Below are 16,778 nucleotides of genomic sequence, written 5' to 3' on the forward strand. Positions count from 1 at the left end.
GTATTAATTTTATACCTTGAAGATTGTAGTAGCGTCTCCGACTTGACTTGGCTTAACTATCTGCAACATAGATCCCACCACCTCCACTAACTGAGATATTAGCGCTTCGAACGGCATATCGACTCCCAGTATTGCCGCCAGTTGTCGTTGAAATTGAGGATCCATTGTTGCAAAAGTGATCTCCGGTAGTGATTGATGGTGTCAATCCGATTACTAGTAACTTTAACGATGACGGAGTGGAAAAAATGCAGCGGTGAAAATTGAGTGTTGTATTCGGATTTGAGCGAAAAACTAGTTTGGGAGAAGGGGAATAGATGGACCAGTGGTTAAGGGTGGGGTAGGTGGTGGGATAAATGTTCTTAAATGTTCTCATCATAGAAAATGTTTTCGTTTGAACATATCTCTCTCTCTCTCTCTCTCTCTCTCTCTCTCTCTCTCTCTCTCTATATATATATATATATATATATATATATATATATATATATATATATATATATATATATATATATATATATATATATATATATATATATATATATATATATATATATATATATATATATATATATATTGATCGGTGAAACGTATGTCTGATAAACATATAATAGATTTTATCAACCAATTTCAGCATATAATAAATATTATCATGATCATAGTTCAACCAAAGATACAAGGGTGGGTCGTTTCAAAGAACATGAAAGAAATAACAAACATCCATCCCACATGATACATATTCCTCAGGTTACAACACATCAAATTCAGCAGCATCCACTAGCATCAAATTCAGCAGCATCCACTAGCTGATGCATCTGAAGTTGATGGAGGCTTTTGATTAAATATGTTTCTTTTCACAGTAGTTGACCCCTCAGCAGTCAAACTTGGCGTATCCAAAATCTGCATATTTCGTCCATACACACAATATTAATAATAATAATAATAATAATAATAATAATAATAAGAGAAATTAAATATCCTCCTACTTTTTGTTCCTATATATCCTCCTACCCAATGAAATGGTGACATATGTAACATTTAATGCTCATTTAATGAGATTTAATGATATTTTAGGATATTAATATGACACATGTCATCATTTAAATTGGTAGGAGGATTGGTAGGATCAAAAGGTAGGAGGATATTTAACTTGTCTAATAATAATAATAATAATAATAACAATAATAATAATAATAATAATATTAATATGTACAAATACCAATGTTCCTATATATGTATTTGTTTATGATAGCATTCTACTTCCATTTCTTTCTATTAGAATATTGTATCATAAAAAATTAACCCAATCATATTCATAGCTATGTCATCCAATCCAAATACAAAGCAATCTCAACGCTATATAAGACTAGTAATGGTACATATAAATAAAATAAAATAGTAGCAACGATAATAGTAAAAAGAATAGCAATAGTTAGTTATTAGACAAGTAACGTGTTTCATTCTAGAAGCGGCAACTGTTTAACCAATTACAACGTGATCATTTGTGTTGCATAAACTAGTAAAACAAATGGAACATTGTTGCATAGATAAGTTAGATATTAAGATAAGAATTTAAAAGGTAGCATCATGCCAGTAGGTTACAATGCTGATGCATATTTTGGTCCTAAACATCATTTCATGATGTTGCATACATAAACTAAGTAGAAGAAAAATTGAAATACCTTGAGAACAAGTTCCTCGAAACACTGCTCCACATTGACACGCGTTTTTGCACTACATTCGATAAAAAGGCATCCATATTCCCTTGCAAAGTCCATTCCTTCTTTCTTTGTCACAACCCTATCTTGTTCCTGCAAAACAGATTATATGCTGCTGCTTAATGTATTCATTCAATACCATTAGAAATATATAATATAAGTGCAAACTACAGAAAAACACTTGCTCGTTCACCATTTTTTCATCGATTTCTTGTAATGGTTAGTAAACCAATAGTATAGTTGAGAATAACCTTTCTTGTATTTTCCCCGTACTCAAAAACCAAGAAAGTGGAATAAAAGAAAAGTATAATTGCTTAATCATTGCATACAATAGTTAACTGGCTAAATCAAGGAAAGTGATTTCCCATTTACTAATCCATATTTCTGAATAAAACAATTTAGGAGATGGTAAGCATTCATTTGAATGAATACACTTTGGTTTGGACGACTTGTTTCCTTTCTAGCTAACTTTTTTTTTTTATTTTACTGATATTAGAAAAAAAAAAAAGTAGAATTGAATGGACACAAACACAAGTGCAGTTACCTTATCAACTTTATTGCCAACAAGCATCTTGATGCAATCTTGATTGGTTGAGTAGAGGTCGATTTCTTTTGCCCATATATCAGATAAGTCTGTGAATGTATCTCTCCGGGTTACATCGTAAACTGACAAATAACCAACAGCTTGCTTTTACACAAAGGATTAGGAAGACAAGGGTATTTGGTTTTGCTTTTATGATGAGATGATAATGACATAGATATTAATCAATCAAGAAACAAATATTAAGTAGAAATTCTCGTGGAATGGAATGGAAGTCCATGAATGATGAGCAGCATAACAGCACTCTACTTTGAAAAATCTACTAATTAAATAATAGAAACAAAACAATTTTCACTCTTGACTTGTGCAATATCTTAATAAGAAAAACATCAAAATAATGACTAGATTTACAGTAACCATTTTCTTGCATTTATCCATATAAATTATGCATGAAATACCAATGTACTTCTATCTTTTTGTTTTATTACTGTACAATTCACTTCTTCCTGTTAAAGCATTGCTGCACTTGGAAAAATCATAGCAATACCATCCAAAAATACAAACCAATTTTCACCATTACAATTGTTCAAAGCACAATGGCTTGGCTTAATAAGAAACAAAAACATAAACAACAATGCTATAACTGGATAGATATTTTAAGTACACTGTTGAAATAAGAAAAGAAAAACTCAAAGTATACTAGATTTTTGAAGTATAATTAATGCCTTGGTCAGCAAAATGCTATAATAGAAGGAAATATAGAAATAGAATGTTATTTTTAAAGTACAATATCTTAATTAAAAAAAAATTGAAAGTATAGTGCTATAACTGGGTAGAAACTTAAAATGCAATGTCTTGATAAGAGCAATTATTGTAACTACAATGCATTAACTGATTACATTTTTGAAGTAAATGTCTTGATAAGAAAAAAAAATTAAAGTACAATGCTATAGTAAAAAAAATAGAAGTAGATAGTAAACCGAAAAATGAAAGCAACTTGTAATTTCTTGCATTTATCTCCAAATTATGTAAGAAATTGCAATGTACTATTATATTTTATTATTTTGTGATATTATCACATCCTAGTTTCATTGCTACATGTTACAACATTAGATTTTGGAAAGTGAAAATCCACCTGATAATAGCAATATCATGAAATACAAAGCAACAAAAACTGCAAGTACAATGCTAAAATTGGATAGATATTTGGAGTACTATGTCTTAATAAGAAAAAAAAAAGTTTAACTACGATGCTTTGACTGCGTACATTTTTGTAGTAGAAAAAAATAAGCCTAAGATTATTCTGTTTCTGAATCAGGTTAGGATACGGCTCTAGAAGCTTCTGCAAGAAATAGGAACGTAGGATGCTATAAAAAAACAAAAAAATAGAAGTATGTCGCTACCTCTTGCATTTTGCCCTAACTAAGTAACTAATGCAATGAACAGCAACGTACTTCCATTGTTTTGTTTATTAAAAAACTTCCTAATACAACATTGTACTTTGAAAATCTAACTAATTAATAGTTATAGCAACGTCATCAAAATACAAAGCAATTTTCACTGCTATAAGTGGATAAGTTTTTCAAAGCACGTCTTCATAAGAAACAAAAAATTCGAAAGTACATGCGATAATCGGTTGGATTTTTAAAGTACGTCTTACTAAAAAAAGTAAAGTAGAATTCTATAATTGAGTAGACTCTAGAAAGTACAATGTCGTAAATGCACATACAATGCTAGGTTTATTCCAAGCAAATTACTTCTTTTTAATCTGAATATCAATTTCAATTTTGGTGAAAATCAAAATATCAACGGAAAGCAAGAAAAGGATTTTTTTCAAATTTAGCCCGCCAAATTCAAAACAATATTTTGAATTAAATAATCAAAACACCGAAAAACTAAAAATATTCCTTAAAGGAGATTTTCCTTTGCAATTAAGATGGGCTAGACGTTTCAATCAATTGAATCAAAAAATAATGAATAATATCCAGATATATGGTCTACTACTTAGCCTAATAAATGTCAGAAAAATTACTATAATAAAAAAAGAAATGGAAGTATGTCGCTACTTGTTGCAATTAGCCCCAACTTATGCAAGAAATAGCAACAACTTCTATGTTTTTTGTTAATTTCAGTATGACAGTATCTTACTTTCCATTTACTCGTGTTAGTTACATCATTGAACTTGGAAAATTTACCAATTATAGCAATATTATCCAAATGCTAAGCAATCGTCAGTGCTATAATTAAATAGATTTTTCAATGGATATGTCTTTGAAATGAAGTACAATGCTACAAACAATTGGGTAGATTTTTGAAGTACAATGTCTGGATAAGAGAAATTTTGAGTACAATGCTATAGTTGAGTAAATTTTTAAAATTAAATGTCTTAATAAGAAGATATTTGAAACTACAATGCATTTAGCCTAACTTATGAAAGAAACAGCAACGTATTTTTATGTTTATTACAGCATCCTACATTCATTTCATCCTGTTATGGCATTTTACTTGAAAAAATCTACAGATTATAGCAATGCCATCCAAATACCAAGTAATTTTCACTGCTATAATTGGATAGTTTTTTCAACTACAAGGATTAAATAAGAAAAATAATTGGAAGTATAATTCTATAACTATAAGGGTTAGTTTTTCAAAATACAATGCCTTAATAAAAAAAAGAATTAACATACATTGCTATTTTCTTGCATTTGGCCCAATAACTTTTATGACTACTCTATGATGGGCAGCTTAATTAAGATATTTTTAGGAGTTGGATTGTGCCAATGCCCAATCAATATGAACAGAAAATCAAACAGATGCCGAATTGAACTCATCATATAACAATGAAAGGTCAGACTGGCATGAAAGTTATGTAATAAAAACAAAAGAAGGCTTTGCAGTTTGCATACCCATTATAATTCCTTGGGCTCCTCTATAATAAGAACTGGTTAGAGTTCTGAATCTCTCCTGCCCAGCTGCAATCAACAACTTACAAGTTAGAACACCCTGCACTTGTTAGTATCTAAAGGAGAGCAGTTGTCACAAAAAAAACAACATTTTCCTACATTGAAATTCACATGTCTTGTCTCCTATATGAACTAAGGTCCCTATTTTGCACTGGATAAAATATTCAATATTGTCTGAATAAATTATGTTCACACAAACACAAACACAATATTTGAGAAAATGATGGCACGCTTGAGAAAATGGAAGGAAAAAACATACAAGGGAAAATTTGTAGAAAGTTATTATGACGTGATGAGGAAAGCCACATTCTACTGACTTAATCTGTTGAATCGTTCTTTCTGCATTAAGTAAAAGAAAAACATCCATATATAGCTTGCCTGTGTAGGCATTGTTCCTATTGAGTCCATTACGTAAAAAAAATAAAAACATTATCAAAATTAGGCCAAGGTAGAACATGGAATTCGCTTTAAAGCTAAAACAAATAGTTTGCAAAGTGTGTATCCTAGAAGAAAAATGTTCCCATTCAATTGTTTCTAATGTTTACAAGAAACTAAATTTGGAAGTAAGTGAAGGATCAACTTAATTTGAAACTGTCTAAAACACTTCCGCACAAACCCATATTGAGAGGACCATATTAATATTACATGCAATAATGATGCAACTCATTTGTATGCATATCAGAATTCCATCAAATAGACAAGCTTTCACCTGCTAACAGTATCACCCTTTCTGACCCTCTTTCTAGCAGCACTAAGAGTTCACCAATGCCAATATTGGGTGGATGCAGCAGAAAATAAGGGGAACATGGTTGGATGAAGGAATGACTCTGTTAATTGTACACACTACACATACATATATCTGAGAGGCAAAAGTAACTATAACAAGCTACATCCAAATATTTCTTTTATATATATATATATATATATATATATATATATATATATATATATATATATATATATATATATATATATATCAGCTTTCTAGAACACTTCCAAAGTCTGATCATATATTACATAGCAAATTCACGTGTACGATCTTGAACCTAAAATTTACTAAATCGTGTTGACTGTCCTACGTAAGCAATGAAATAAAATGACTAAACGTATTAGCAATTTTATCATGGTAGTTTCTAAAACAGAAATTGCTAATTTACATTTATAATTCATATAAAATATTTAAGAATCTATATGAGTATTTGATTTAATTATATCATTTGCATATCAAAATATTTAAGAATCTATCATTATCTAAGTATTTCATATTTTAGAACTTACATTATCAAACAGACATATTTCATATAGAAGGGTAAAAGGGTCATCAACTGTCATTCAGCCCAAAAAAAATACTAGTCCATAGAAAACTTCCTCCAGTGGTGCTATCTATCGATAGTTGGGAAAGGTGTTGTATTTGCAGCAACTAGCAGCAGGTAAGGTAACCTAAGGGAATCGACAATACAGATACACTTCCTCATTAAGTAAGATAACAATGGTTTTATGATTTATATTATATGTAGTGGATTGGATTGGGGTCCTCATTAAGATCATCTGAAAATAATGATTTTTTTATGTTTTATATGTAGTGGTTTGTAGGTACTGGTTTTGGCATGCATTTGGATTTGGAGCGTGACAGAAACTGATATCAACATCATAAAAAGAAAAATTGCAATCTGTGGTGGAACAAGAGACTTGCTTCCGATCTTTTGTATGTACAAAAGCCCTCATCATAGAAGAACGCGAATGAATGGTTTGGTTCAATCATTTTCGGAACTATTGAAAAGTGTGAATCCATTTGGAATTCAATTGCAATTGCAAGGTCCAAAATCCAAATCGTGTCATGTTTTGAGTTTGTCTCGTAATTTCCTCATAATAACTAAGCCATGCACTTACTAAACCCACACAAGATGATGGAAATTAATCCAAGTGTAACAATAACAAACCACTTTCAGTTCCTAATACCGACATACGGAGTGGGGTAACTAAAAGGACAGAAAACAAATGCCAAGGAAGCATATAATATATATATATATATATATATATATATATATATATATATATATATATATATATTACCAGATATAAAAATATACAAGTTTATGTCAACAACGCTAAACTTTATTAATCTATGAATGGCATTGGCATTGTAACGTAGTTCATAATAAAATATATTACCGGTATCCCAAATAGCAAGCTTTAACTTCTTCCCCCCAACTGTAACATGTTTGACTTTGAAATCTACCCCTGCAGTGCACAACAACGCAAATTATCATCAGTCAAGTCAAGAATGTTCTGCTTTACAGTCCTAAAAAGCATCCATTCTGCAATTCAAAACCTAAAATATACACACTCATTATAGAGATGTTACTGTAGGCAACCACAAACTATCACAATAACAAGCAAACAAATCCAACAGCAATGTCCCTAATTCGCTTTCTTTTCATCAATAAAATAGAAACATGCTTTCACAAATATTCCATTTTATGCTTTGTAAGCCATAGGTCACACTGACTGAACATGGAAAATGTCAGGTTTTCTAACCAGGCCATTTTTGAGATTTGCATACGTTTAGACTTTAGACAACTACCGACATGAACATGTACTTTTTAAAGTCTATAATAACAACCAACTTTTTAGTTTGTCCTACTCCTACCTAAGTCACTGTTCCTTTTTTCGTACATACATAGTAACGAACTTTGAAAAATTATCATAATACCCCTAAATAAATCCAGTATATATTTGTGCAAAAGAAATACAACTTTTTTTAATTTTGAAATGAAAAGAAGAGGGGTTACGGTTTTAAACCATCTCCAACTGCAATTGCAACAAACTCCAAACTACCACCTTATCCTACTTCGACTCCAACTGCTAAGCCCATATTGGCCATCAATTGGATCAAGGGTTATGGCAAGGCAACAGTGGTAGGGTAGGAATGGTAAACACCAAGCAACAATTTAACGGTTCCTTATTTAAAAAATAAAAATAAATAAATAAAAAAAACCCTGCTGCTATTTTATGAATGATGAAAATACATGTTTTGTCATAGAACATGTAGATTGACCCCAAGTTCGATGGCATCTGGTGAGCATGAACTATGAAGCATAAAATTGTATTTGTGGGTTATCAGTTTCAAGATAATTATGCAAGTAACCGCACCAGATAGTTGAATACAAACATGTTTGGGCTCATCGGCTTCGTTAGCCTAATGCAGAAGAAAACCGGTACATGTAGATCAACTGTCGAGTAAAGGTAACAACATCAAACTATTGTTGTTGATATTTAGACATCACTCATGACTCGATCTTTGCCTAACTCGCATTCATTTGTAGAACTAGAACCCTCTGATTTTACAAATACATGAGATTATATCTATATGAGAACAACAGATTACAAAATCATAAGCCTTTCTCTCAACAGCTCAAAAACTATTAGGTTAGGCCTGTTTGTTTGTTATGCAGAAAAAGAACAAGACTCAACACATTCTACCGTCTTTGGCTGGGACTGATGTCAATAGGGCAAACTTTTGCAATTTTTTTGTCCTATTTGTTTGACATTACATCTTCTGGAGTCTGGACAAACTGAAAACAAACAAAGAAAATGAAGATCCAATTGACCTGACATGGGAAATCTTTTACATTTGTAAAACATCTCAGACCGATCCTAACAAGTGACAGAAACTGTGCATTTTTCCCTCAAATTGCTTCTAGTCGACTCATGAACCAGTCATGATATTAAGCAAGCCCCTTCAAGACTTCGAATACCTATTTGCTTTTTGAATTGTGGGCTTTAAGGTAAGAGTATAAGATCCAGATCGTTATACATTGAGCACCAGGACATAGGCCCTAAAAGACCAACTCACACATCTCCACAAAAGGAAACACTTGCAAACTGCAATTGGTTTGTGAAGAATCTTTAGGTTTGTTCATAAAATAATTCATAAACTCAACTAATCAAGCAAGTCTTTCAATACTTTAGGTATCTTAATGTAAACATCTTATGAGCATTCATGCGAGAACAGCCATCTTAAGTAACACCTTAAATAAGCACTAATGGAGCAGGAAACAAGTTGAGCAATTGATCTCACGTGAAATATTCATTATTTTATCAAACTATGTTACACACAGATACAGGCCGCTTTAAATCCTACAAATGAGAAACTTGCAAGTAACAGGAGAAAGAAAAGCACAGTAACTAGAAGATATTGCAAGTAAAGAGAAAAGGGAGCGACTTACCAATGGTAGGAGAAAGTTCTTCAAAGGTATCAGACGTGAAACTCAAGAGGAGGCTGCTTTTACCAACTCCTGAATCCCCAATCATTAACAATTTGAACAAATAATCGAATTCCGACCCTGAAGAAGAATCCATGGATGAAGCCGAACGACAAACAAACCCTAGAAAAATAATTGATTTAGCAACTGAAGTCAAAGGATGAAAATATAAAGAGAAATAGATAATGGCAATATCAGTGACCTTTTGCTGCGAGAATCAAGCAAAACACAGATCTACGAAGCTACGTCTTTGATCTAATTGTTATCGCACGTATGAAGCAATTGTTGATGTTAAAGAGCAAAAGGGGAAGGTTGTGTACAAGTGCCACTAGGATCTCTCTTTCACAAATTGCTACGTGCGTTAAGCTTGTTAGACGGTGCTGTCTTCGCCGTTCAGCTTACGTCCCTGTTAAGGCATCGTTTTATCGCTTTTAGAGAAAACCGCAAAACCGCGTCATTTTTATTTTTATTTTTATTTTTATTTTTTTATTTCGTCGACCAAGGGATTTGGTATATGGTGATGGTCGGATGCTTTTTTCGGGTTCGGTTAATTCGGGTATTCATGTTAGAAAAAATATCCGTTATTCTATCCAAACTAAATTCGGGTATCGGGTTGGGTTTAGGTAATTCGGGTATTACCCGAAATATATATATATATATATATATATATATATATATATATATATATATATATATATATATATATTGAATTTCACTTGAAAATAATTTAATGAAATAAATATGTCGTGTTTTATTAGTCTTGTTTATATAAACAAATGAGACATAAACAAAGTTACTCAAGCTTTGAACATTGAGATTTTTTAGTCAATAATACATGAGATATCAAGTAATTTTTTAACAACTTAATCTAATCTAATAAGATGTTAAAAAAACAAATACTTAAAGATCTTAATTTAAAAGTTTAAAATGTTTAAGATAATTGTAACCATAAGTTTTGTCATGTTCTGAAGTTTCGTCAAGATAATGAGTTTGTTAGTTGCAATAAAAACTATAATCTAGAAAACAGTTAAGTTTTAAAGAACATGATGATATATAAACAATTACTTTTAATATTGTTATTGGCATATTGTCATAATAAATAGATTCATGTTTTACAATAATGATAGTTAACTTAAGTGTGATCAAATACCTGCTATATAGCACAAGCAATACAGAAAAAATGGAATTTTTAAAATAATTCGGGTATACCCGAAACCCAAAAAATGTACCCTTTACCTGACCCGAAAAAAAAATCCCGAAAAAATTTACCCGATATCCGCAAAAATCGGGTGGATAATTCGGGTATCGAGTATTTTTGACATGGCTAATTTGGTATGGTCTTGGTTGCCCGTTGGTTATTAGTTTTGTTTTGGTTATTGCTTAATATCAGTTAATCTAGTTAACCGTTGGTTATCAATTATAACTAATTTTAGTTGAAGCTTTTAATTGGCTAGTTGTTTTGGTTATTGGTTAATATCAGTTAACCTAGTTAATCGTTGGTTATCAGTTATAACTAATTTTAGTTTACGATTTTAATCGGTTAGTTGTTTTTGTTATTGGTTAATATCGGTTAACCGACAAGTGTCAACTCAATTGGATGGGGCAGGTTGGGTAATGACCGAGACCCCATTTTCTAGTGCTCATTTTCATATTTTAAAAGGTGTAACTATTAAATAATAAGTTGTTTCTAATGACTGAGACTTTTGAAAGATTGAACGAAACCAGTCATGAAACGGGAAGAAAAATAAAATGTTGATGGTAGGAGAAACGTCAGTCGCATCTAACTTTCAATTTCCAAGAACAGAAAGAGTAAGGAAACATCTATTATCTCCTTCTTCCTTGATAGGGTTAATTGTTCATAGACTTTTGGCTTCTTAATACCAAAACCAATCACATATGCAGGAACAAAGGCTTGAAAAAGTAAGATTACTGTGTTTTTTATTCTAATCATTTTCTATGAAGTCATGGACTTGTTTATATGTTTTAAGAATTTTAATTTCTGAAATACCTCAAAATTTCAAATTTTTGTTTTTAAAATAGCCCCAAATTTTTATTTCTTTACTGTTGGAAATATGTTCATGATCACAACAAGTTAGTGACTTTCCATAATTAGCAGCCTCACAAACTAGTTTATGATTTTTTATAATTAGCATGGTCTTTTGGATAACGCAATATATTATTTAAGCATAAAAATGACAAAAACATATTTAAAGTGATTATTTTATTAATTTGTCATACTATAAGCAAGTTAATTAGAAACTAATTAATTTTGAGGATTTATATGTAATTATCTTTAGTTTAAATTGGTAATGATATCCCTTAATTAAAGGGATAAATCATACCAATTTAAAGAGGATAATCATATCAAATATTTGGGATATGGTACCCTTGACCTACAAACGGACTTTGACTTCGACTTCCCTCGTCCTTTCCATCTTGGCCAAAAGAACTCATGACATCCCTAACTAGTCTAGGGTTCGAGTTTACCAAGCATAGAACATAAGAGCTTGGTCATTTTGGGGCTATATCACTTGTCATGGGTGAGACTTCAGTGGAGGAACTTTCGTTTGGTATCTAAATCATCCCTACTACTCCACACAAGAGGTAAATACTCGATCTACACTATATGTTCTTTTCTTAATAAAAATTAGTAGAACAGGATCTATGGTGGGTCATAATGATCAAGTCCATTTTTATGCTTATGTTGCTTTGTGCTCTTATGATCATCATAACCCAACATTATTGTCTAAAGTCTTATGTAATGATTCAAATAAAATTTAATTTACTTAATTATTTATGTGTTTTTTTACCAATTTGTGTAATTAAATTGAAAGATCGATTAGATGATGTTATAAATATCCTAATGAGAGGCCATTGGAAGATTTTGTGTTAAAATATAATGTAGTCTTAATTATGCACTAAATTGGATGATTTTTCCCTCAATGATGCAGTTGTTGTTCTTAAGGTGGATGTTGGATTTCTAATGGAAGTTTTGAAATAAAGTGAAAATTGAATGTGAAACTGTAATACTAGCCTCCATTTGGTCGGTTTGCCTTCGGCTAGTGTCACACGAATGATTTTTCAGCCTTGATTTTGACGATTATTCTGTAACAAGTGAGAAAATTAGGTCATCGTTCATCGATCTCAGTCACCGTGAACACCCCTAATAGACCTAATGTATTGTATTACACTCTTCATGCAAATAAAGTTTTCATTAAAATTGTATAGGGAATACCCTTTTGTCTCTAATAAATATTGATCGTTAACGAAACACTAATCACAATACATAAGTAACGACTTAGTACATTAAAAATAAGATTTATGTATTAAGTGTTGTCATGAACAACTAATACTATTAAGAGATGGAACATATTAACACAATTTCGTATATATAAAGAATGTCGAAAACGAAGATCATATGTCAAAGTTATGCCCTTTTTAAGAAAATAAATCAGTTATATAACCGAGTTTTCTGTAAACAAACGTTGAATTGATTCGTTGGGTTAGCCACACATCTCGTTAAGTATTTATGAGCACGTCTTTGGACTCAAACTATACTCTATTATTTGATCTCATTCTCAGAATATTTTTAGCACGAAGTTATAGTGATTTTAAGAAATTAGTCGAAACGAGAAATTATAATTATAACTTCAAACATGTTTTTGCATAGTTAGCTCTTTCGTTTGGAAAATTTAATAACATATTTGGAATCACCGTGTTTGGGACATCTAACTGGCATATTCGGAAAGTCGGAACGGAGTCGTTTTTTGTCGATTTTGGGCACGCGGTTCAAGGAGGTGACTCTTGTCAAAAGCCCATGGCTTCCCATCCTCTATAAATAGGAGAAAGGAGGAGCCTCTCTCTCTATACATCTTTCTCCATATCTCTTATGTTTTTCGGCGACCGACCACCAAGCGTCGCTGCCCCTTGTCGTCTTATGCCATGGTACACCAGCACCTATAAAGCACTTCAGTTATCCTCCATCACCTCCCCTACCTCCGACCACCACATAACCGGTGAGAAAATGACTCTGGAAGCCGCCACCTGCCGCCGTCAACCACCACGACCAGCCTTGAAATTTAACCCACCGGACCTCCTTGACCAGCGAGTTTTGTCCCCACCGGAAAACCACTTTTCTGACCATCTTTTTGTTTAAAAAGGCATTTTTCAGCGAAGCTCCGTCGAGATTTGGACAGCCCCGACGGTCGCGAAAAGTACTTTCCCTGACTTGCTTTTGTCGAATATACAACCCTCAAGTCTTGTTTTGCTCCAAAAGTGTGCCACGTGAAAAGTCAGAAATCACAAGACGGATCGAGGTTTCTGATTTGAACATTTTTTCGGTTAATCCAAATAGGTTTCCCGACTTGCTTTTACCTAAGCTATGACCCTAGAGTGTCGTTTTGTGAAAACGAGGTGCCATTTGTGAAATCCCGAGTCACAATTTGAATCTTGATTTTCGAATCCGGTTTCCGAATCAAATGCACCAACAGTTTAAAGCACGCATCGAAAGTGAGTTCTACGTCCCGTTTTAAACATTTTAATGTTTTTGGGGTAGAATACGTGCAAAATACTCGTCTTAATTTTATAAAAACGTTTGATTTATTATCTAAAGGTTTTTATAAAAACGGTTACCTATTGTATGATAAAAACTAGTTATTAAAATAATAACACATTTGTTTTTGTTCAAACCATACACATGTATTTGATGATTATTAGAAAAATAAATGTTATACATGAATTATAAACTATAACACAAATGATAAAATCGTAATAATTGTATAGTTTATAATATGTTAAATAGTTGTCGTATTGTTAAAAACAATGATTACACATCTATTTAGGATTGATCGGATATTGGTATTGTTGGTTTTTCATTGGGTAAAACATGGTTTTGGTTAAATTACAGTCGTTACGCTACCCAAATTTCATTAGAAAACGTATAAATTTTATACAATGAATAAACAACCAATCTATAAACTTTTTGTAACAACCGAAAAGTACAACCAATTTTAAATTTTTCAAAAAGATCTCGATTCCATTAAATCTTTACAAAAAGGTTTTCAATACAAAACATTTAACGTGTTCCCAGAATCACAATACTACGAAATCATGAGGAGAGGTACGATCACGCCTTCGCCTTGCCACAGTCTCCTGAAGAACCTGAAAAACATGAAACCACAACTGTAAGCCCGAAAGCTTAGTGAGATATCCCCAAAATACCAACCACAAATACCATACACGCATAACATGCCATAACATATCCGATCACAGAACAACCATGAACTTTGGGTCTACTATGTGACTGGTCCGCCGCACCGGCCTACAGTCCACCTGGTCCACCCTCTGAGTCTATCCACATACATCGAGTCTACAGTGTGATTGGTCTGCCCGCTCCCGGGCCTTCAATCCACCTGGTCCACTCTCTGAGTCTACAGTATGACTGGTCCGCCCGCACCGAGCCTTCAGTCTATCTGGTCCACTCTCCGCGCCTTCGGCACGTCTGGTCCGCCCTTTCGGGGCCTACAGCCTATCCGGACCGCTCGCTGGGCCTTCGGGACAACCGGTCCGCCCTGGGTATCTTGGCCTACAGCACACAACAGGACCCACCTCAACCCAACTCCAGTCCAAACAACCATGTGCACATATACATACAATCATATAGCAATTCACAGTCAACAAGCTTATCAAACAGCTCACATAACATACCACCATCCTGACCAGGATACCGACCTAACAGGTCACTAGCATAGCATCTCCCTATCTCTCAGGATACCGATCTCAATCAAGTCTCTAGCATATACCATCCTAACTCACAGGATGCAAACATATCAAAGCAGTAACATAACAACAACTACCCGGATCTCAATCCGATAAGGGCCGGCCTTGGTGCCTTAGACCCTGTTGATATAGTGAGGATAACTCACCTCGAAACTGCCGACTGAACAGATAACCCGAACTGCTCCGATCACTGATACGATCTCCACCACTGGACAACCGCCAATGCACTAAACTCAAAACAACAATCAACAATTACCAAAATGCCCCTGGAAACCACTGGTCAACCCTTGGTCAAAGACAAGGTCAAAGTCAACCCCTGACTGACTCTACTCGCCGAGTCAACCCGATGACTCACCGAGTCCCCATACTCAGAACATCCCTCAATCCGCTACCTAACTCGCCGAGTCACCCCGAGACTCGTCGAGTCCAACAACTCTGAGTCCACTCGCCCACAACTCACCGAGTCATCCCTTGACTCGCCGATTCTCGACTCAACCAGAAAATATTGGGACTCTTCGACAAGACTCGCCGAGTCCAAGAACAGACTCACCGAGTCTAAGGCTATCTTCAACCTACTCGCCGAGTTGTTCATACAACTCGCCGAGTTCCAGGCCATCTTCAAGCAACTCGTCGAGTCCACCCATGTGACTCGCCGAGTACCACCGGTTTGAATCCATACAGAAGCACTCCAGGCCATGCAATTGCTCCAAAACATAGATCTAGCCTCCTACAACTCATCCATCACGTAAAGTGGCAAACTTTACGTGAATCCAAAGAGATCTAGGCCATTTGCACATTGGGCTAGGGTTTGTGACATGATGGCTCCACTAAACACTCCAACACAGGGACTTTCATGCTCTCTTATCCTTCTCCATTCCAGATCTGAGGTAGCAACCTCAGATCTATCCTCTAGACTCCAATTACATCCAAAGACAAGCTCCCCACAAACCCCAAAATGAAGAAACAACATGACAACAGCCCAAGAACGAGATATTACCTCCAAAGAACGTCCCAACTACAATGAAATTCGAATCCAAGCAAAGCCCCTTGCTCTAAGCCTCTCCTTCTCTAGAATCTCTTCCACAATCACCTCTCCAAGATCCAATTTGCTCAACAATGGTGCTTCTCCACGATTTTAGGGTTTCTGGGACTCAAGGGGGAATAAAGAGGCTGAGAGAGGGCTGTCATGTTCTTTATATAGGGCTCAACCCCGAGAATTAGGGTTTTCTCCACTCAGCGCCTACTCGCGGAATCCATCTCACTGACTCGCCGAGTCGGCTACTTAACACGCGACCCAGTCGCGACTCTACTCGCCGAGTCCACCCATGGACTCGTCGAGTCACTCTTTCCCAATTTACTCTTTTAGCCCTTCTACTATACTCTTGATATTTCGGGATGTTACAATTCTCCCCCACTTAAAGTAGGCTTCGTCCTCGAAGCCTACAACACTTCAATCCCAAAGATACTCCCACAACGCGCCACCTGGCCTTAACCTGTCCAAGTCCCTCAAGGCATACCC

General features: G+C 34.1%; 1 protein-coding gene across 1 annotated transcript; it reads right to left on the reverse strand.

The window, feature by feature from the left end:
* Nucleotides 1–609: 609 nt before the first annotated feature.
* On the reverse strand, nucleotides 610–9,900 carry LOC111889487 (ras-related protein RABC1). Its single transcript, XM_023885636.3, has 7 exons — nucleotides 9,684–9,900; nucleotides 9,446–9,604; nucleotides 7,389–7,457; nucleotides 5,160–5,225; nucleotides 2,257–2,378; nucleotides 1,677–1,805; nucleotides 610–894 (listed from the first exon to the last, which is right to left on the reverse strand). Exons 2-7 carry the CDS (start codon nucleotides 9,576–9,578, stop codon nucleotides 784–786), a joined length of 630 nt encoding a protein of 209 aa, XP_023741404.1. The 5' UTR covers nucleotides 9,579–9,604; nucleotides 9,684–9,900; the 3' UTR covers nucleotides 610–783.
* Nucleotides 9,901–16,778: the final 6,878 nt, after the last annotated feature.

The sequence above is a fragment of the Lactuca sativa genome, chromosome 4 (assembly GCF_002870075.4).
Source record: "Lactuca sativa cultivar Salinas chromosome 4, Lsat_Salinas_v11, whole genome shotgun sequence".
In the NCBI taxonomy this organism is placed as follows: Eukaryota; Viridiplantae; Streptophyta; class Magnoliopsida; order Asterales; family Asteraceae; genus Lactuca; species Lactuca sativa.

Excerpts from the sequence above, each read along its gene's own strand:
- LOC111889487 (XM_023885636.3), bottom strand. The coding sequence starts at position 9,578 with ATGGATTCTTCTTCAGGGTCGGAATTCGATTATTTGTTCAAATTGTTA. Across the intron at positions 1,806-2,256 it reads TTGGCAATAAAGTTGATAAG|GAACAAGATAGGGTTGTGAC; the intron begins GTAACTGCACTT and ends TCTGTTTTGCAG. Across the intron at positions 895-1,676 it reads TCGAGGAACTTGTTCTCAAG|ATTTTGGATACGCCAAGTTT; the intron begins GTATTTCAATTT and ends CGAAATATGCAG.